We start from the raw sequence: 23,646 nt of genomic DNA on the forward strand, positions 1-23,646 counted from the left end.
AACTACACAATCTAGTCATAGCCAACCACCATGTTCAAGTACAAATAGTTGCACAGGATTACCTGAAGATCTAGGAATGGAAGGAGACGAACTCAAAGTCGATTAGTTTCTAATATTTGCGCGTTGGAGAAGCTATATCATGAATTTTAGAGGCACTGACACTCCGGAAACGGGTCCGACCACACACTAGTGAAGTTAATAAACAATAAAATACAGGTTGAACAATAGAAAAAGTTTTTCTTTGGAATAAAGTTTTTTTTTTCTGAAAAAAGACTTTGGAATGTGAACTTTAAATGAATATTTTGACCCTATATCCAAGGGTGGTCCTTAGCAAAGCAAACGAAAAAAAAAAATGTGAAAGAAGCTCACATTGAAATACGATCATTAAAACTAAAATCTTTTTAAAAACAGTCCTAGCATCATTACTTCAGGGAAGTTTAACCAGGACTGGTATATCAAGTGAAGTGAAAAAAAGGCAAATCATTCAAGTGAAATAAAAATAGTTAAAAACAAGCTTTTAATGCTAATCTAGCCTTTTTAACAGCTAGCCTAGAAGGTATGTAACAGGTCGAGTGGTATTGTTTACTGGCTTCGTAATATAATCTATTAAATCGTTTTAAATTAAATTTGTGTTTAAGATATTTAGTGAATATTCCTCTAAATCACTATTTAGAGAAATATTATTATTTAATTTGAGTTTGATTTCAGTTGCCTCTCGAATAACCTGTTTTATGCTTAAGTCATTGCTAATCAGGAAAGTTTCTTCAAAAAGTATTTTATGGCTAGGATTATCAAAAGTACGGCTGTTTAAAGCAGAATTAAAAGAAATATTAGTACTATTAGAATTGAAAGCTTTAGTTATATCTTCTTTGTGCTGTTGTAGGCGTTTTTCTAAATTCTGAAGGGCTCTACCTACATAGTGGTTGCCCCAGCCACATGGTATTTGATAAACCCCTCTTCATAATTCCGTGGAAGTTCATAATTTGAAAATTATTAGTATATACTACATGCAGATTATTTCGTGTACAAAATTTTTTTTTACATTTGTTGTGACTATTGGGACATATGGAAGATAGATTTTTGAGGGCTTAGTGGAAGTTATCATAGAAAAAGAGGCAGCCGAAAAGATCTTCGGGAGAAGGAAACGGAAGCGCCAAAATGCTTCTCTTATTAGACCATAAAACTAGCATCAAAGAAGCAGCAATTGGGCAAAAGGACTCAAGTACCAATGCTACCAATCAGATCACCAATTCTGCCCCATATATTGGGATCAAATGACAACAAAATTGGAGAAGACTACACGGCACTCAGATTTGAGGAATTTTTACCAACTTTTATCCTCTCACCCGTAAGGAAGATATTACAGAAAGACCGATGTCTAGCTTTCGAAATTTACTAAATAAACAATATCTGCACTAATGTTCCAGTATCAGAAATATTTTCCCAAATTGGAGTAGCTCTTCTATTCAGCTCAATAAGGAAGATGGGATTAGTCAGCATGCTATGATAATGTCGATGGTGGACCACCAACTTTGCAACAGATCTAGGGATCTTTTCAATACGATTTAGGCGCAAGGATTGTTCTCCCAGGATTAACTAGACTGTTTTACCATTCCCTTTAAGAAGCGTAAAAGATCTAAATGCAAAAAAATACCACATCATATTTCTCATTAGCACAGCTGTGAAGATCTTTGCTATTGCTCTCCTGAATTGCTTCAGATCTATAAGAAAGTCGACAGCCCAATCTAGCGAAGCAGGATTCAGAGCAGGTATGGAATTCATCGATGAGCTGTTCACGCTGAGACAGATGCTAAAACATAGAGCCAAACATTAACAAACAACAACAACAGTTTTTGTCAATTTTGTCATCACTTTTGACTTGAGAGTCCACTATGGGATTTTGATAGCAATGCTCAAAGATGCAGTAACACCTACGATCGTTCGCTTAATTTAACCATACTGCAAATACATGCGAGCCTGCATTCTATCAACTGGGAGTACCTGTTTTTGTTCAATATTGGTTCAGCCTGAGATAAGGTTTATCCTCTCCCCTGGGCTTTTTGATTTTGTAATGGAATAGATTTTGAGGAAAGCCTTAAAAGTTAAATAACTTAAAAACCTTAAATAAGTTCGGATTTCAATGTCAACGATATTAACTGCGTAGACCTTGAACCTTGAAAACCTTGAACCTTTCTGCTAGCTAGTTTTTCTCAAGGAATGCAGGACATGCTCCAAAGAGTATCAGTAGCAGATGCTCTTGCGGAATTGAAGATCATTATTGAGAAGACAAAAGCGATAACAAACAGTGAAGCTTACTCATCCTAATAGGGAATCACTGCCATATTGATATATTGAGTTATATTGAGTTATGAATCCCTTTTTCAAAAATCGTATTCATAATCTTCAGTAGCTTATTTCTAATCTCAAAGACACCATGTTTAAGAAACTTGTCTTGATTTAAAATCAAGTAATTTTGGGCTAATTGTTATTGCAGAAGAAAGAAGGTTTGATTGCAGAAGCAATCAAGACAGCTAGTCCGAGTGAGTTGGAGACAAAATCTTACATAAGCCCTTTTAAGAATTGTATAAAAACAAAATCATTTCACTTGTTGATAGATAAGTTTATCATCCATCCGTCCATACATCATTCCTAGGGTAGAACTGAAGTATATAGTCATAGAACTAAGGGAAGAAACGTCTGATTGATTTCGGATTGACATGTGATGGACAATGTCCACTGGACTTGTATGCAAAATGGGAGACTCCATTTGCTTGAACAAACAGGCGAAGAAGTGATCAAAGCCCTTATAGGCTTGACCACTTGTAGTCTAATGGTGAAATACCGTGTCATAGGATTGACCGTGTCATGATGGTTAGAATTTTTTGTTAGATCCGTTTATCCGTGCCATTTAACCAAACACATGGATAACTGTAGATCTCACTTTTCATTTGCGTGTCTAAAGGACTGGTTGGTCATGTGTCAATCCTATATCCTATGTGTTGGCTTTAAGGGGCCTGTTACTGCGTTGAGTTGTTACCATTAGTTTTAGTATTCAGTTAAGATTCAAACATTATAGTTTTTTTTATTTTTTACTCTGTGGATTTGATTTCCCCTGAGTATTTATTTCATGATAGATGTTCTTCTTCTTTCCGCCTAGATTGTCAGACCTCAGGCATGGTTTCTTTTTAATCTTATGCGTTGTTTGGGGATTCATCTATTCTTTGTTCTTATTTTTTATATTCTATTTTATTATCCTCTTTGTATTCCTGGCAAAAAAGATCAGCTTTTGTTGGTAAGGATTACAAAGCCCAACACTATTATTGTTTTTCCTTGCATTATTACCACCTTCTCTATACCAAGTGACAGGGGGAAAAAGAATAAATAAAATGAAAAGAGAAGTTCCTGCCCCAGGAACAAGTATTCAATATGCAACAGGTACTACAAACCAGGGACAGATGCCTAGAATGATTCCCAACCTGCAAAATATTTACCAAAAGGACAATCAAACAAGAACCATGCTAAAAGTCCCAAAGCAAATGCCACAATTTCCTAATGTATATGCAAATATACCAACTCATAACAAATTTGAGGTTCTTCCTCAAGATGAAGATCCACTGAATGAATGTGAAAGTGACCTTAATGAAGTTATAAATCCAGCTGTGGCTGAGGGCCTTATGGACATTTCAAACCACACACAAAAACAAAAGTGGTGTAATGCATCACCAGGTACTTCAGATGTGAGACAGTCTAGAAAGCAAGAGATCAGAGCTCACACTAAAGCACAGGTGGAAATTCCAGAACAAGAAATCTTTAACAATCAAGTCATGCTTCAAGTGAACAATATCAATGAAAAGTTTAGCGGTGATTATGAGATTTCCAAGTTTCTGAAGGAAAAGACCAAGATTAAAAAATTTGAATTTGAGATAAATCATGATAGAACAAAAATGATTATGTTCCTACAAAATGATGAGGATGCCAAGGAATGTATGCAGATAGATAGAGTTGCAAGTGTATCTGTTAGGACAGCAAGAAAGCCAAAAACATGCAGGGGCATCATCAAAGGAATTCCTTTATACCTGACTGATGAACAAATTAAAGAAAGCATTGACTCACCATTCCCAATAATTGAAGTGTTGCGCCAAAAAAGATATAATCGTGAAGATAAAAAGCTGGAGAACAGCTATTCTGTATTGGTGGAATTTGAGAGCCCATTTCTTCCCCCAAATGTGTGGTGTTCAGGAAGAAAAAAAGAAGTTTTTATATATAATCGAAGGGTGTTGCAATGCTATAAATGCCAACGTTATGGACACTTACAGAAAGACTGCAGAGCAAAAGAATTTACCTGCCTGAGATGCTCAGGCAATCATTTTTCAAAAGAATGCTCATTGAAAGACAAAGAAATTAATGATCCAGCTAGGCAGTACTGTTGTGCTAATTGCAAGGGTAGACATTCAACTACATCCTCAGCTTGTCCTGTTAGAAGGGAAAACAGGGAAATATTAATGGTAGCAGAAAAGTATCAGATGGGATATAGTAGAGCCAGAGTAGCATATAAAAGTTATGCACAGATAGTTCAAAATGAAGCTTCTAGAACGCTAAAACCAGAGTCTATCATTGTCAGGAATACTACTAAAACAATTGTAGTAGGACTGCTATTATCCCAAGACATGTTGAATATTGGATCTCTCTCACTAGATGAAAAAATCAAGAAGCTTTGTAACTTTGTAGAAACAATGAAAATATGCAAATTAGAAATGAAAGATATTGCTGATGTGTGCCAAGTAGAGATGATGATAGGGTCAGCTGCACCAACACAACCATGAACATGAGAATAATTTCTTGGAATGCATGTTCAGTTATGAAAGAAAAGAAGGATTTGTTTCTCATGAGTTGCCTAGAAAATAAAATTGATATATTTTGTATTCAGGAGACTTGGTTAAAGCCCCATATAAAACCAGAATTCCATGGGTACAATGTGATCAGACAAGACAGAATCCACACCAGTAAAGGAGGAGTGTTGATTGGAATCAAACAGAATTTTCATTTTACTGAAATTGAATTAGAATTGGATGAAGAAGTGGGGGACAGGATAGAATTGATGGCGGTTAAGCTAGTTCTACCAGGAGGAAAGGGATTGTATATTGTTAATATATACAACCCTTCAGGATCTAATGGAATATTGGCCAAATAATAGAGGAAGTTTATCAACAAATACCAAATTCAGATGATATCATCATTTTAGGAGATTTTAATGCCCATAGTAATTTATGGTGCAGATGTAATGTGATAAATAAATCAGGTAGGAGTATTGAAGCTACACTCCTATCTACCAATATGATTCTGTCAACTCCTAAAGGATTACCTACCAGCATAAATCCTCAAACAGGAGACTCTACAACCATCGATTTGGTTATGGCTAACCCAAGAATTTCCTGCTCATTAGTTGTTGACATTTTACAGGACCTTGTTCTCCATAGTGATCATAACCCAGTGATTGTGGAAATAGGCAGTAAATATCCTACTGGAATTAATGAAAGAAGAGATAAGTTCAGAACTGGAAATGTCAATTGGGATGATCTAACTGCTAAGCTGAAGGATGTCAATATCAGAGCTGTTATTGAGGGGGAAGCAGAAATAGATAAGAAAATAGAAGCATTTCAAGACCATCTTGTTTGCACAGCTAAAGAAATAGTACCATTTGGTCCCGTTGGATTCTCAAAAAGAAAAAAGTCTGCTTGGTGGAATGAGGAGTGTCTGAATGCAAAGAAAGAGGTCTGCCAAAAACGCATGCTGTGCAGAAGATATAATTCTCTCTCAGATTTTATTGAATATAAAAAAGCTTATGCAAGTTTTAAAAGAATTGTGTTAAAGTCCAAAAGAGAAGCCTGGAATTTGTTTTTAGCATCATTAGACTTTAGAAAGCCAGCAAGCAAGGTCTATCAATTCATTAAGAGTATATCAAACAAGATGCCCGCCCCTAGACAGAACCCACCTTTAATATTTGAAGATAAAGCACTGGTAGAAGACAAAGAGAAAGCAAATGCTGGTGCCGCCCATTTAATTAAATCCATTGGAAAGGCAGATCCTAACGATGTCGAAAGCCAAAGGATTAAAAGGAAAATTAAATTTCTCTCCTCTCAAGGTGGAAAGGAAGAATATAACCAGCCTTTCACACTCAAAGAGCTTGAAGATATAATCCAGGGTTTACCACTTACCTCTCCAGGCCCTGATCTTATTCATCCGCATTTTGTTAGATCATTACCACCAAATTGGACCTCAGCTCTACTAGATATATTGAACCTTGCCTGGTCTCAAGGCAAATTTCCTACAGTATGGAAGTATGCTGAAGCTGTTATGATACCAAAAGGTGGCAAAGATCTATCCAAATTAGAAAATCACCGAATGATATCACTTTTGCCTGTTTTAGGCAAGGTTTATGAAAGGATTGTCAAGAAAAGGCTTAATTTTGAGATTGAAAGAAGGAAATTGCTGAAGGATATTCAATGTGGCTTCAGACGGAAGAGGAGCACTATTGACTGCCTTAATTGCATAAAGCAGGACGCACTTTACGCAATGCAAAACAATTGGATAATGTTATTGGTTATGTTAGACGTTGAAGGTGCATTCAACAATATAGTCCATAGACAAATTTTGTCTGGTCTAATTGAAGCTGGTTTTAAGGGAAGTTTAATTGCATTTGTTGAAGATTATATGAAGCAGAGGACCATCAAAGTCAGAGTTAAGGGTGAACTATCAGATGTTATAGTAGAAATTAAGCGAGGCGTCCCCCAAGGGTCTGCCTTGGGGCCGGACCTCTACAATATTGGAGAATATAATATCCCAATAGAAGAGAGTGCTGAAAAAGGCTGTATATTTGCAGACGATAACAATGTCTGGGTGTTGGGCCGCTCTATGGAAGAGATTCACATGATTATGGAGTCTGTTTTGGAACAGCTGCAAAGATGGGCAGATGATATTGACCTTAGATTCTCACCTAATAAAACTAAAGCTATGATATTCACAAGAAAAAAGATACTGGTACCCCCATTGCTTCATATATATGGGCAACCTATAGAATATGTCAATGAATCAAAGATACTGGGATGCGTTTTTGATAAGCAGTTAAGCTGGAATAGCCATGTACAATCATTAAAGACCGCTTGCATGAAACGTCTGAACATTTTAAAGGGAATTACAGCTGCCATGTATGGTTTACACCCTGATCTGCTATTGGATTTTTATGTAAAATACATTCGAGCTAAATTAGAATACGCTGTGGTGATTTATGGATCTGCTAGTCCATCACTTTTGAGTAAGCTGGATGTCTTGCAAAACTCAGCTATCAGAACTGCTTACGGAGGTAGAAGTACGACTCCAAATCCCTTTTTACTATCGGAAAGTGGCTTAGAAGACCTTGAATCGAGAAGAAACATAGCCTTTTTGAGATACATTAGAAGAATATTGCTCGCGGGTAAAAATCATCCTGTGAAATCACGGATCATAAAGACAAGAAGAGCATGCACCAAGAATCCAAAGAAGGTTAGAAATCAACTTAATTTTTGGGAAAAGGCTTCAGAAATTTCAGCATCCAAAGATGTAAATTTAAAAACTTCAGAATTTTTAAGCATATGTGAAGTTCCTGATATTGCTCCTTGGGAAATAATCGAGCCAAAATGCAATCTATTATTTCCTACAAAAGAACGTGATATGGACATGGAACTCAAAATAATGCTAAACGACAAGTATAAAAATTACATTGAAATATATACTGACGGTTCGAAGTTGGAGAGCCCTACAGCCGTTGGTGCTGCATTTTGGATTCCAAAAATGAAAGTTGTCAGAAAATATAAATTGTACCCTGAGGTATCAGTGTTTGTTGCTGAAGCATATGCCATTTTGAAAGCATTGGAGTTTGCAGAAAGTATGGAAGACCATGAGGACATTCTGATATGTTCTGACTCAATGAGTGTCTTGGAAGCATTAAAAAATTTTGGAAGGTCTAGAGATCCATCAAGAGAAATAGTGGCTTGCTACCAAAAATTGTTAGGGATGTTAAAAAGAAGGAAGATTTCGTTTCAGTGGGTTCCCGCCCATGTGGGAATTAAAGGGAATGAGAGAGTAGATAGAGAAGCCAAAACTGCCGCACTAAAAGGTCAGAGTGAGTTGGATGTTCCTACTCCAAGAATTGCAACTCAAATAGAGCAAATGATTAAAACAATCCGCGATCAAAGCTTCCAGGATAACCTGAACTTATCAGGAAATTTGTTTGTAACTACAAAGGAGAGGCGCAAGAGAGAAGTTGTAATATATAAATTTTTGAATAGATGGCAATCAAGAATCGTATTTAGACTCAGATCTGGTCATGCTGGGGTTCGAAGTTATAAAGCAAGGTTTGAAGGAGCTTCAGAAAGATGTGAATTTTGTGACGTTGAAGAAACTATTGAGCATTTACTTCTCGAGTGTGATAGATATGCGAGTGAAAGGAAGGAAATAGTGGAATTTTTTCGTGTAAGAAGCATTAAGCCAAGTGTATATCATATTCTGGGTGGTCTCACTACATCAGAAGACAAAGTGCAGATACTTCAACTTGTTACAAAGTACTTAGAAGAAATCCACCAAGACTTTAGACTTTGAAATCAGTTATTGGAGTTCCAGATTCTACAAAGAAGGCTCTTAAGTGGTAAACAGAGGAGAGCATAATTCCTTCAACTTCAACTTCAACTATATTTACAACTAAATTTATATGTCATCTCACATAATCTTCTAAACAAATATGTCAACACAGTCCTTACATCAACTTTATATGAAGTTGATACGATAAATAAAAATTATTCACTCATTCCCCCAGGTAAAACCATGGATAGGCCTATAGGTAAATGCCAATTCCAATTTGGCTTTTTTGCCTAATGCCTATTTAAGTCGGGAGGAGGGGGATTTACCTATTTTTCATGGGGTAGCACCAACCCAAGGAATGTCTGTTCTTCTAAGTACTTGTAAAAAATTACTGGAACCTGGATTCTTTGATAGATTTCATGGTAAAATTCTACTTTAGCAACTTTTGGCTAGGCCTATCTTGGAAAGGCATTAGGCTAAGAAACTGAAACTCTCAGGGATGAGTCTACAGACTAAAGTATGTCCTAGAAGATATTTTTAAGTAGCCTACATACATTCCACTCCTTCTCCCTCTCAATGGTCCTGACCTTTGATGGCCTTTAAAAATCTGTGTTATAGAAGTGAAACTGGTAAATTTTTAATTTTTCACATATTTAACTTACAAATAAAGCAAACATACCACTCAATGCCTTTTTTTTATGCTCATTATAGGCTAAATGTAATAATTGCTTCTATTGTAAATTAAAATTTAAGCACTTTTTGACCTATATATAAATAATTTTGGTGCTGAGAAAATATGGTATGTTATTTTATTGAAAACAATCAAAAGTCTATATATTAATTGAAAATTCAGCATCAAGGAAGAAGAAAATTTGGAGGATTACCACCTCTTCTACCTTCTTCTCTATCCTTCCTAATTAGGTACAACTCTTCTGTTATACATGTGTCTCTGCTTGTCAACCATGTCTCTTTTTACCTCTTTTGACTGATTGAGTATTGAATAATAATACTTTTATTTAAGGGGACCTGTTAATCTTCTTCAAAACTTTAATTGCATCTAGCTTTTCTTTAAGTTGTGTATTTATAAGAGAACATACCTTGTAGACCCTTTCTGGTAATTCTAAATCTTTCATGTCAACCATTTCTGTTAAACTAGAAATAAAATCTGCTAGCTTTGTTTAAATGTCTTTCAGGAGTTTTTTTTACAATAATTTCAATCACTTTTTTTTGTTTAATACATTTGCATAAGATCTACATGTTACAGGAGCCATTTTAAATCCAATGTTTTTTTCTTCTTGAGACAATCTCAGAGTATTTCTATTTTGTTCTTTCCCCATTCAGAAACCTGAAGAAAAAGAATGATTTCCCTTGGAATTTGCAAAGGTATATTTATGAAATTTCACTTCCTTCATTATTTCTGCCTTAAGTTCACTATCAATTGACTGATATCTAAGACAAATTGGCTGTGGCCATACTTTTGACCCTTGAAGCTATGTAGTTATAGTGTGTTTGAGTAGACCAAGGCTTAAATTTACTTGCAAAACTGCCAGTTGTCAGTGGCTGTGGAAATTCAGTTTTTATTTATCAGCACTCATAGATTTCTTTCTTTGAGATTTGACATACAACAGAATTCTACAGTGATGTGAGACCAGATATGGTGTATTTGTGATGGGAATTATTACTCCCAAGGTCAAAAACACTGCAAATTAATATAATAGCCAGTAATAAATAGCCCACCTTGTGCCCATGTTTGGATTCTATAGAGGTTACACTGTAGACTTTGAAGATTTGCAGGCTAAGCAGCTTGAAGTTGTCAGTATAGAGAGTGATGTTGTTTTCTATTCTGTTTACCTTAGTTTTGGTGTATACTATGAAAGGGCTAGGGCTGAAAACAGTACCTTGGGGAACTTCACTTATAAGGTTACATGTTTTGCAGAAAACTGTGTTGCCATTTGACTCAATAATTGAATATTCCTCAGTGTTATTTTGCTTTCTCTGTAAGCTTCAATCAAGCTTGATATAATGATGTTTGCTTGTTGGGTTTATCCAAAGTAGATACTATATTGATTAGATAGTACCACTAAAAACATAGCATGCTGACTAAAATTAGTAAAATATTGGGAACCATGGTGATGATATTTGTCAGTTATGGCTCTGAAGCTTGGGTACTTTGAAAGGCTAAGGGAGATTAGTAAATGTTTTTCAGAAGAATAATCTAAGGGCAGTTTGATGAATTCTTGTCATTGATTGTACAGCTGTAAAAATTATGGTCTTTTATTTGAATATGTACTAGAAACCCAGGTCACCTTGAATAGAAAAGTGAGTTAGAATGTTACATCCTTCCTCTTTTCCAAACTAGGTAACTGGTACAAAGCTTTCATAAAATTTGACCATTTACATTAAACTAACTAAAAAAAAGGTTTTTCCATATGGCACTACACTTATAAGTTCACTTCTTATTCACAACTTATTTGTCACTTAAAGTCTAGACTTCAGCTACTTAATTATACTAAATCAAAGCTTGGAAAGAGGTCTACATGGTCTAGTGGAGGAGAAATACTCACAAAGCTTTCTGATGGTAAAGTGATTACTGTCAAAGAGGCATCTCAAGTTGATGCTCTCTATCAGTTAACTACAGCTCATCTAAGTCCATCCAAGCCCTTCCCAGGACTGAAATAAACCATTTCTTTTTTTTCAGCTCTGTTTTGTAAATTTATTTATGATCTAATAGTTTTTCTTATGTTTGCATAATGTTGCATAATGTTTGCATTTATGTCGTTTTACATTATTCATTTAAGTGGGTTGCGAAAACCATTGATACCTCTTTCCTCCTGTTGTTCCTTTATTGTTTTACCTTTTTTTTATATTTTTTTTGCCTTTGTCCCTGTACTTGTTTGTTATTATTTTTATTCCCTTTGAACCTAGTAGTTTATTATTGTTCTTGCAGTTGTTTTCTCTATTGTTGCCTATATGTTTTACCTTTCAATCCACCCTCTCTTACTTCAGCCTGCTTGTATGGATATTGTGTTCATTTGTAAAGTTATTGTATACATTTGTCATGTGTAGTATATATGGGTGATTTCTCCTTTCTTTTGAATTCTTCTATTCTTAATTCAGTTATATTTTATCAACCAAGTAGTGCTGGTAAACAAGAGACACACACTTTTGACCCTCTCCTTGAATCTATGGTTAGTTCTAGCTGCAGTTATCACACCACCATTGATTATTGTGATAACGTTATGCCCTCACTCTCTTCAAATAGTTGCTTTAATGTATTTTGTTTGAATGTGCATGGAATAAGAGATAAGTGGGACAGTCTTAAATCGTATTTGTGGTCTAATAATTCTTGCCCTTTTGATTTCATAGGCTTGACAGAAACATGGTTATCTGATAGTGATAATTTTACAGCTTATGATATGGATGGTTATATTGCTATTCACGTCCCTAGAATGGTAACAAAATGTTCTGGGGGTATTTCTTTGTTTATAAAATCTAATATTGAATTTTGTTGAAGATCTGACCTTGAATCCTTTTTTACATCAGTGATGTCTAATAGTAGGACAGTTTATTCTCTTGTCATTGATCTGAAAAGCCAGTTTACATGTGATACTGTTTGTTTGTTTTATAAGCCCCCTCCTTTTCCAACACATCTGTTCTGCAATTTGCCTGATCAGCTTTTTGGTGTGGGGACTTTCTCTAAAAAACGAATTTGTGTTTTGGGAGACTTTAATTGCAATATGTTAAATGTTGGATCAAATGATGTGACCATCTTTTTGATGTATTTTCTTCTTCAGGGCTACTTCCTTCAATTTTTTTTCCTTCTCGCGTTGACCCTTCAAGAAATTCTGCCACTTTAATAGATAATATTTTCATTTCTCATTCTCCTAATTTGAAGTTCTCTTCTGGTCTTGTTTTCACTGATCTTTCTGATCACTTTCCTATTTATCTATCACTATCTCTGCCTAAAACAGAGATTACTGTGGATGAGAAAGGCAAGTCTTCTTTTAGAACTTTTACAGATAAAGAAATTTCTAATTTAATACATGGTCTTCAGAGTAATGATGTGTCTAGTGTTCTTGAAGCTAATGATGCTGATTGTGCAACTAGATTATTTTTGTGTTGTATGGGAACTCTGTTGGATAAGCATTTTCCTCTTAGAAATAAGCCAAAAAATTTTACACCCAAATGCCCATGGATGTCTAGAGGTCTGATCAATGCAACCCATATGAAGGCGTCTTTGTTCAAGGCCGCATGTAAAAGTAAGACACAGAATGATCTTTTGAAGTATAAACATTACAAAAATGTGCTCACTTCTTCAGTTCGTTTAGTAAAAAAGCTGTATTTTTAGCATCGAATTAATGAATGTAAGGGGAATTTGCGCAAGGTTTGGACTGTAATTAATGAAGCTCTCTCTTGCAAGAAACTCAAACATTCTTCCCCATGTCTTTATAGAAATGCTGATGGATCTGTTGTGGACAAAAAATCCTCAGCGAGTGCCTTCAATTCGTATTTCACCACACTTCCTTCAGCCCTAATTCCACCCCCGAGTAGAGTAAGTTGTTTTCCCTTGACAGAGAAGTCTTTTTTCCTTTCCCCATGTAGTACTACTGAGATTTCTAGTATTATCTCTCAACTTCCTAGCAGTCATTCAGTTGATAGTTTTGGTTTGAGTAATAATGTCCTTAAAAAAATCAGTCAGTTTGTTTCTCTTCCGATTTCACACATAACTAACCTCTCTCTTTCTTCTGGTATTTTACCTCATTCATTTAAAGTTGCTACTATTCTACCTTTGCATAAAAAAGGTGATTCGTCTCTAATTTCAAACTACAGACCTATTTCTCTTCTTCCCGTCATCTCAAAGGTTGTTGAAAAAGTAGTGTATCATCGACTCTCTTCATTTGTATTTAGTACTAATTCGACTGCTGGAAATTCTCTCATCACTAACCATCGGTATGGTTTTCGTCCCTCATTCTCTACCTTACATGCACTTACTGATGCAACAGAGTTTGTGTGTGTTAATCTGGACAAGGGCTTGTGTGTTTTGGGTCTATTTCTTGACTTTTCAAAGGCCTTTGATATGGTTGACCACAATGTTCTTCTGTCTAAACTATCCTTATTTGGAGTGCATGGAGTGCCACTAGAATGGTTTAGGTCCTACCTCTCAGATAGATCTCAGTATGTTTTGGTTAACTGTACTTTTTCCTCTACTTTGCCTGTATTGAAAGGTGTCCCACAAGGCTCTGTGCTTCGACCACTTTTGTTTCTAATCTTTATTAATGATCTTGTTGATGGTCTTCATCCCCATGTTCACCCTATTCTTTTTGCTGATGACAGTAACTTTTTCATTGCTGTGGTGGACCTGCCATCTGCCACTTCTGTAGCTCAAGGTCTTCTTGATAAAGTAATGGATTGGTGCTGGTCAAATGGTATGGCTCTTAACAGCCGAAAGAGTGCCATTGTTAACTTTAGGACCCCTTACCGTATGAGAGACGTACAGGAGCCAATCACCCTGACTTTTGGGAATGATATTATACCACAAGCTACTATGGTAAAATTTCTTGGTGTGTATCTTGACTGTTTTCTTTCTTTTAAACCGCATATAACTCACACCCGTTCCTTAATCCTCCGCTAGTCTTCAATGTTGCACTGGATTAACTCATTTCTTCCTGATATTATGGTTTCTCTTTATTATGCTTTTATTTATCCTTACCTTTCTTATTGCTGCTCTGTCTGGGGCAATACTAATAAATCTCTTCTCTGCTCACTTCAAAGAGCCCAAAATAGGGCAGTGAAGGCTACTTTTCTTCTCCCTTGGCTTTACCCTTCCTCTGATCTTTATAATGATACTGTAATAGTTCCGCTGGATCATATTATAGGTAAAATTACTCTTTATTTAGCGCATTCTGCTTTTCTAGGTACTCTCCCACCGACCCTGCAGCAGTTTTTCTCACGGACAGGCTCAAATAGGTACTTTTCTTCTTTACGTAATTCTTCTCGACGATTTATTTTACCAAAACGTTCCTCTACAGCAGCTCAGAGGTCTCCAGTATATCAGTCAATTCTATTATGGAACTCCATCCCTTCGGATGTCCCTCTTTTCGTCGGGTCTTTCCAGTTCAATAATTTTTGTCTCTCTTTTTAATTCTATCCCAATTTGTATGTCACTTCTCTTCTTTTAAAATCATTTTCAGCTATATGTTAAATCTCCTTCTAAATCTTCTATCTGTTAAATGTCCTTGTCTTGTTCCAGTGTTTTTTTTGTTTTTTTTTTGTATATACCCTGAGGAGGTTCAGTTATAAGGTCACATAGTTTGAAAAAAACCTTATGGCCATTCAATTCAACAATTAGATTTTCCCCTGGGCTATCTTCCTTTCACTTTAATCTTGAATCAAGGTTGATGTAAGGATATTTGCTTGTCGGGTTGGTTTCACCTGTGATAGATACCATATTGATTAGATAGTGCCACTAAATTTGTAGCCGGCAGACTTTAGTAAAATATTAGTAGCCATGCTCAATTATAGCTTTGAAACATGGGTATTTTGAGAGGCTGAGGGAGATTAGTTAAACGTTTTGCAGAGGAAAAATCTAAGTGTAGTTTGAGGAATTCTTTCACTGATTGTACGCCAAACAATGAGCTGTAAAAAGAATTCGGTCTGGTCACATTTTCTTGGGTTGTAACAGAAGAAATATCAAGAAGGCTAGGGTGCATCTTAGAATTGATGGACTGGCAAAGAGTATGCTTTTCCCTATACATTTGATGCCAAACAAAATCAGGTTGTCCTTATAGGGGTGAAAAGAGGTCATAATATGGGGCTTAAGGGAATCGGAACCTCATGGAAGTGTGTAAAGATTGAAGTATTGAATAGATCAGAATAAAGTAAGAGTGTGTGTAGATGTCCAGGCTTGGTGCTGCAGTGAGTTGTTAGTAGCATTAGTAGACTGATATATAATTTTTTTTTTTAGTTTACTTTAGCTTCAGAGAGGGGCTCTTTGCTTGAAAGGGAATCAGCCATCTGGCTCATGAGCAAGGAAGCCTTCACTTTTCCTGCAACATATATATTTTTAAATTATGATTTATCTGATTTTCTTCCTAATTAATATTGTTTGTATATATTCTGTAGTCAGTTCAGCCCTTCTTCTCCTCACCAAAATAATTCATGAGTTCACCCCTAATATGATTGGATCGTCTATAAATTTTTTTAGAAGAGTTTGACTTGGAAAATGTGCTATTTTTACTTCAGTTCGAAAAAAAAATGTTTAGTACCACTTTATCTTTTTCAGCTTCTAGAACCCCACTTTCAAGACAAAGCTGTTATGGAATGTGTTTTAGTTAATAGTAAATAAAGACAATAACAATACTATAGTTCATATTGTCGACATGCGTAAGTTCAATGTTTTAAATGAAAGTACATTGGAAACACTAAAAAGCTTGCAGTTTGATGAGCTAAAAAAAAGTTGTGACGTACCAGCTACTATAATATCTATTCTTGGACAGCTTCAAGCTGATTGCATAAGTGGTAGGTCTAAAAATGTCAAGGAAGGCCTTTTTTATTCACAGCTAGTGATTGACAGATCATGGGAATACTTGAATATAGGCAATTGGAAAGATGTCCCAGATCCATGGCGATTTGTATATGCCTATGGTTGTTTTTTCAAAATTGTTTATTTGAATCTGAGCAGTGATACATTTGAGGAGTTGGTAGCTACTGCTGATAGAGGTCTATTAATGGGCTTACCCATCATGGGCAATGTGCTGGCACGTATAGCTTGTCAGTGTTGTAGATACCTCTCACAACAGAGTAAGTCAAAAGAGGATTTACAAGTTGAAAAAATTCCAACTCTATCAAACTCTAATGGTGATAATAGTAAAACAACATTAAAGCTCACTGAGCTGAAAGTTGGCATTTCTCCAGGTTCTACTGAAGTAATGCAAGTTCAAAAGCCAACCATTCAATGGTTCCTTGAAACTGTATTTGGTAAACAGATTCCTTTTGTTTTTCAAGACTGCCTTAATAGCTGGCCTGCACTAAATGAAAAACATTGGACTCTTAGTTATTTATGTGATATAGCTGGCCATAGAACAGTGCCTGTTGAAGTTGGCTCTAAATATACAGATGAATCTTGGTCACAGCAGCTTGTTCGCTTTAGTGACTTTGTCACCATGTATATAGAAAAAGAAAACCCATCAACTGGATATCTGGCTCAACATCGTCTCTTTGATCAAGTCCCAGAACTAAAAAATGATATCAGAATTCCTGAATACTGCTTATTTGGTGACGTAGAGCCAGAAGATATTCAAATAAATGCTTGGATTGGCCCTAAAGGCACTGTCTCACCACTTCATTTTGATCCAGAACACAATTTTTTATGTCAGGTTATTGGGAAGAAGTATATTCGTCTATATAGTGTGAACTATACTGGCTTACTGTACCCTCATGAAGGCATGCTGTCAAACACAAGTCAGGTACCTAGTTAGGTTGTTATTTTCAATTTTTTTTATTTCTCTTTCTACTATTCTTTTTTTTCATTGCTGTTAACTCATATTTGATGTTTTATTTTCGTGGTGGCATGTTCTCATCGCACAAGGAAACGTTGATCTAGATCCGGAATCTCAAAAGACGATTCCCTAAAATCCCTGTTGACAGCTTCAGATTGAGACTAATGGTGAATAGAAATAAAAATTGATGGTAGAAAAATTGGTGAATAGAAACTCTGTTCCAAACCAAATAACCAGCAACACCTGGACTCAAACCCCTATCATCTCAGACAAAGGATTTCAAGTCTAGCGTCCTAACCTCTCGGCTAAGACAGCTCTCCTATGTGATTATTAGTGAAAATGAGGGGCGCAAAATGGATAGGGCTTTAGATTTCATAGATATCAAATTGAAGAAAAAAGTTTCTAAAAATACACGAATAAAAAGTTTGTGAGTTGAGGAAAACGAGTTAAAAGACCAAGTTATGCCGTGCCTAATTTGTTTTTCTCCCCTCGTTTCCGCTTATATTCGTAGATTCTCGAGGTAAAAAAAAACACGATTATTTTTGTCCATTTTGAAAACAAATTTTTTCGTAGCTATTATTTTTGACTTTTTAGTCTTTCCTAAATCTAAAAAAGTCTTTATTCTTCTCTTAGACAAAAATTTGGCTTGTACAGGATCCAAACTTAAGGTTCCTTGGCCGAAGACACGTGTTCTAACCAACACAAACCACCACTAACCAACAAACCAGACACTAACCAACGTGTCTTTCTCCAATTTGTGATTCATTACTTGTATGATTACATAAAAAAAACTAGTTTTTTTTAACTGAAAGTAAGGAGCGACATTAAAACTTAAAACGAACAGAAATTACTTCGTATATGAAATGGGTTGTCCCCTCCGCAATCCCTCGCTCTTTACGCTAAAGCTTTTAATTGTTTTGAAAAGCAGAATTTTGGCAAAGAGTCAAACTTTAGCATAAAGAGCGAGGGATTGCGGAGGGGACAACCCATTTCATATACGGAGTAATTTCTGTTCGTTTTAAGTTTTAATGTCGCTCCTTACTTTCAGTAAAAAAAAAATAGTTTTTTTATGTAATTTCTGAACGTTTCTGAATTAATGCATGTTTGATTTTGGCTGTCCACACATAAATTATTAAAATGAAATTTGTATATTAATTCCTTTTTTGGCTAAATGGCTTTCTCTTAGTTTTGATCAGACGATTTTTGAGAAATAAGGGATGGGGAAGGAGGCCTAGTTGCCATGCAATTTTTCGGTTACATAAAAAGGCAACTATAAATTTTAATTTTTAACGGACCTAAGAATTAACTTACGTAACAAACTTTTATATTCTTTAATTTTTATTATGTATATGAGGGGGTTTGTACCCTCGTTAATACCTCGTTCTTTACACTAAATCGTAAGTTTTGTCCCAATTCTTTAAGAATGACCCCTGAATCAGAAAGGCCGTAGAATAAATAGTTGAAATTGCTAAAAATACTATAGCATAAAGAGCGAGGTATTTATCAAACAGTTCGTGGTAACGAACTGTAGTAAGGAGCGACCCGGCTCAATAGCAACCAAAACTCTAAAAAATGAGGTTTTGATATCAATAGGTACATCAAAAGAATCGCATTTTAATGCTGATTTTAAATATATAAGTTTAATCAAGTTTAGTCTTACCCATCAAAAGTTACGAGCCTGAGAAAATTTGCCTTATTAAAAAAAAATAGGGGAAACAACCCCTAAAAGTCATAGAATTTTAACGAAAATCACACCATCAGATTCAGCGTATCAGAGAACCCTATTGTAGAAGTTTCGAGCTCCTATCTACAAAAATGTGGAATTTCGTATTTTTTGCCAGAAGACAAATCACGGGTGCGTGATTATTTTTTTTTTCCAGGGGTCATCGTATCGACCACGTGGTCCTAGAATGTCGCAAGAGGGCTCATTCTAACGGAAATGAAAAGTTCTAGTGCCCTTTTTAAGTGACCAAAAAAGTAAAGAGTAGCATTGAAACTTAAAACGAACAGAGATTATTACGCATATGAGGGGTTCTAAAAATACTTTAGCATAAAAGTATTCAAGGCAACTATGAATTTTAATTTTTAACGAATGTTTTTATTTCAAATTCAAGGCAACTATGAATTTTAATTTTTAACGAATGTTTTTATTAGTAAAAAATATACGTAACTTAAGAATTAGCTTACGTAACAAACTTTTATATTCTTTAATTTTTATTATGTATATGAGGGGGTTTGTACCCTCGTTAATACCTCGCTCTTTGCACTAAATCGTAAGTTTTGTCCCAATTCTTTAAGAATGATCCCTGAATCTGAAAGGCCGTAGAGTAAATAGTTGAAATTACTAAAAATACTATAGCATAAAGAGCGAGGTATTTATCAAACAGTTCGTGGTAACGAACTGTAGTAAGGAGCGACCCGGCTCAATAGCAACCAAAACTCTAAAAAATGGGGTTTTGATATCAATAGGTACATCAAAAGAATCGCATTTTAATGCTGATTTTAAATATTTAAGTTTAATCAAGTTTAGTCTTACCCATCAAAAGTTACGAGCCTGAGAAAATTTGCCTTATTAAAAAAATAGGGGAAACAACCCCTAAAAGTCATATAATTTTAACGAAAATCACACCATCAGATTCAGCGTATCATAGAACCCTATTGTAGAAGTTTCGAGCTCCTATCTACAAAAATGTGGAATTTCGTATTTTTTGCCAGAAGACAAATCACGGGTGCGTGATTATTTTTTTTCCTGGGGTCATCGTATCGACCACGTGGTCCTAGAATGTCGCAAGAGGGCTCATTCTAACGGAAATGAAAAGTTCTAGTGCCCTTTTTAAGTGACCAAAAAAGTAAAGAGTAGCATTGAAACTTAAAACGAACAGAGATTATTACGCATATGAGGGGTTCTAAAAATACTTTAGCATAAAAGTATTCAAGGCAACTATGAATTTTAATTTTTAACGAATGTTTTTATTTCAAATTCAAGGCAACTATGAATTTTAATTTTTAACGAATGTTTTTATTAGTAAAAAATATACGTAACTTAAGAATTAGCTTACGTAACAAACTTTTATATTCTTAAATTTTTATTATGTATATGAGGGGGTTTGTACCCTCGTTAATACCTCGCTCTTTGCACTAAATCGTAAGTTTTGTCCCAATTCTTTAAGAATGATCCCTGAATCTGAAAGGCCGTAGAGTAAATAGTTGAAATTACTAAAAATACTATAGCATAAAGAGCGAGGTATTTATCTCCTCCTAAATACCTCGCTCTTTATGCTAAAGTATTTTTAGAACCCCTCATATGCGTAATAATCTCTGTTCGTTTTAAGTTTCAATGCTACTCTTTAATTTCAATTGAAAAAACTTTTCCATGTTTATTTCTTCATTGTTTTTTATATACTAATTTTAGAAAATCCTGCGCCCTTTTCATTGAATTTCTGTTCCCCCATGACATATTTCTCCAAGGAAAGATCCTCCCACATAGCTCACTTCCCTCAACCCTACCCCCAAAGCCAAAAAAAAATTCCCTGAAAACGACTATACACTTCCCAATAACCATTATTATATGTAAACACTGGTCGAAGTTTGTAACTTGCAGCCCCTCCCCCAGGGACTGTGGGGGAGTAAGTCATTCCCAAAGACATAGTTATTATGGTTTTTGACTATGTGGAACAAAATGGCTATCTCAAAATTTTGATCTGTTGACTTTGGAGAAAAAATGAGCGTGGGAGGGGGCCTAGGTGCCCTCCAATTTTTTTGGTCACTTAAAAAGGGCACTAGAACTTTTCATTTCCGTTAGAATGAGCCCTCTTGCGACATTCTGGACCACTTGGTCGATACGATGACCCCTGGGAAAAAAATTAACAAAAACAAACAAATATACACGCACCCGTGATTTGTCTTCTGGCAATAAATACGAAATTCCACATTTTTGTAGATAGGAGCTTGAAAATGTAGCTATAGGGTTCTCTGATGCGCCGAATGCCATGGTGTGATTTTCGTTAAGGTTCTGTGACTTTTAGGGGGTGTTTTCCCCTATTTTTTAAAATAAGGCAAATTTTTTCAGGCTCTTAACTTTTGATGACAAAGACTAAATTTGATGAAACTTATATATTTAAAATCAGCATGAAAATCTGATTCTTTTGATGTATATTTTAGCATCAAAATTCCGTTTTTAAGAGTTTCGTTTACTATTAAGCCGGGTCGCTCCTTACTACAGTTCACTACCACGAACTGTTTGATACTTCATCTGAATCTAGCAGCAAAATACGTGTAGACTTGGGTTTGAAACCGCTCCTACTTAAGCTTAAGAAGACTGGGAAGAGGCGGTCGATTATAGAAAAACATTAAGGGTGCTGGGAAGAGGAGTATACAAAATGGGTGAATTTTGGCATAGTATTATTGTACTGTCATCAGAAGGGTAAGCACTGATAAAATTTGGAAATAGTTATGCATTCAGAATTGGTCGAAGAGCAGGCAGTTTATGACGGACAATTTAAAGTATTAAGGGGGCTCGGAGGGGGAGTATTCAAAGGGATGTTTTGATGTCGTATCAAAGGGATGCGACATCAAAACACAAACGAATAAAAAAAAAAAGAATGCGAAAAAGCCGGTGAGCTCAGGAAAACGAGTGAACAAGTTATCATAGGCAAACGTCGAATCAAAAATACTAATCAAAAAATAATTGTGCATTCAGAATTGGTCGAAGAGCAGGCAGTTTATGAATTTGAAGTATTAAGGGGGCTTGGAGGGGGAGTATTCAAAGGGAGATTTTGATGTTGTATTATCGCACTATCATCTGAAGAGCATATAATGATATAATTCGGAAGTAATTAAATATTTGGAAGCGATAAAAAAAGGATCGCAAATTGAAAAAAAGTGTGACAAAAACAAATGAATCAAAATATTTTTGGGGAATGACCAAAGGTTTAAAAGGGGCCTTTTGACAAAGAAGGAATGTGTTTATTTTCTGATGCTGTATAGTACATGATTTTGTCTTCCCAGAATGGGGGGGGGGAAGTATCGTTCGGGTAAATAAATGGAGAAATTTTCTTTATTGATATCACAAAGCTTCTGTTGTACCTCCACTTTAAGGAATTAAAAGCTGATGCTAATGGAATAATTTCCCATCCCCATGGTGGGGAGGGATTATCATATTCAGAGCAAGAGCGCTTCCTAAGTAAAGAGCAGAGTGGGCACAATGTATTATTTATTTATTTTATTGTTTTGTTTAGACCAGGGCACTTCTTATATAAAGCTTCGTCGTAGGAATTTCGAAAGGGGCTAATTCGATCAAAAGAATGTAATGATTTCCCCAAACATATCCAATCAAAATTTTGATATAACCATTTTGTTCAGCATAATTGAAAAGTCCAGTAACTTTGTGTTTGGGGATTATAACCTCCACAGCCCTCAGGGCAAGGGCTATAAGTTATACTAGTTGCCCATTATTAACAGATAAGGTTTATGGAAGGGGTGGTCGTGTAAACTTTGGAGGGGGCTCATTTAATTAGAAATAAAGGGTTCTAGTGTCCTTTTTTGTGAGTCAAAGGGATTGGAGAGCAACTATCCCTTCACCCCCGTCTTGTTTTCCCAAAATGCATTTGACGGAAATTTTGAGATAGCCATTTTGTTAAAAATAGCCAAAAATCATATAATAAGGGATCTGGGGTCGCAACCCCCAAGGCCTGAAGGCAAGGGTTGTAAGTTATGCCCCGGTGGCATGTAAGGTTTTTATGGAATGGGTGGTCCCTTTCCCGTGGGAAAGGGACCACCCTTTGCAAGTTATAATGCCGTTTTTAAGAGTCAAAAGTGATTTGAGGGTAACCACCCCTCCTCCAGGCAAATCTTTTCTCAAAACAAACATCCAATCAAAATTTTTGAGACATTTATTTTCTTCAGCACTGTAGAAAGGTCTAGTAATTATGCCTTTGGGGATGTCAACCTCGCTACAGCCCTCAGGGCAAAAGCTGTAAGTTAGGCATTCCGTTCAATGTAACATATAGTATATGCTATTGAGAAGGGTATGTATGTTTAACCGTGACTTTCCACAAAGACGAAGGGCATTCAGGTGAGTCTTTTAGAGATTGTCGTGGGGAGTGTTGAATTAAACTAAAATGTGTTATGTGTATGCGGGTTGTCAAAAGGGCGTAACAGGGGAATGACTGAGTATATTGATTCGGAACGTTCAGGAAATGATAAGGGAGATAATCAATTGACCAGAAAGGCAATATTTGCTGGTTACTACAACTAGCCTATTACAACTACCACCACTAAAACTACTCCTTCTGTGGTGAGTACTGCCAAGGCTGAGGATATTGAAATGAACATCTGAGAAAACGTTGAGGATAAGCTTAAACTAAATCAAAATATACTCTGTGCATCCAGATTGCTCATACAGGCGTTTCAGTAATATTTATGGAACTGCTCACTTTATCGAGATGGATCTTTTTGGGGCATCATGAGTGGGATGTTTAACTGACCAAAAAGGCAAAATGTAATTGCTACCGCTGCTATTAATACTGCTGCTATT

The 23,646-nt window shown here is 35.7% G+C and overlaps 1 protein-coding gene and 1 long non-coding RNA gene across 6 annotated transcripts in view; one reads left to right on the top strand and one right to left on the bottom strand.

The window, feature by feature from the left end:
* The window catches only part of LOC136043938 (uncharacterized), a 33,448-nt gene extending 23,406 nt beyond the window's left edge, over nt 1–10,042 (bottom strand). The window contains exon 1 of the long non-coding RNA XR_010621753.1: nt 9,711–10,042. This is a non-coding gene — a long non-coding RNA (uncharacterized LOC136043938). The remainder of the gene's footprint in view (nt 1–9,710) is intronic.
* The window catches only part of LOC136043937 (lysine-specific demethylase 8-like), a 39,321-nt gene continuing 23,865 nt past the window's right edge, over nt 8,191–23,646 (top strand). The window contains exons 1-2 of one of the 5 annotated variants that reach the window (XM_065729003.1): nt 8,191–8,680; nt 15,896–17,078. In XM_065729003.1, coding sequence (XP_065585075.1) covers nt 15,993–17,078 — 1,086 coding nt within the window. In that variant the 5' untranslated portion in view covers nt 8,191–8,680; nt 15,896–15,992. Of the gene's footprint in view, nt 8,681–8,910; nt 9,036–14,506; nt 14,581–15,895; nt 17,091–23,646 lie in introns of those variants that run through there. The other 4 variants (XM_065729004.1, XM_065729006.1, XM_065729007.1 and 1 more) reach the window with 4 other exon arrangements.

Source organism: Artemia franciscana, chromosome 2, assembly GCF_032884065.1.
Source record: "Artemia franciscana chromosome 2, ASM3288406v1, whole genome shotgun sequence".
In the NCBI taxonomy this organism is placed as follows: Eukaryota; Metazoa; Arthropoda; class Branchiopoda; order Anostraca; family Artemiidae; genus Artemia; species Artemia franciscana.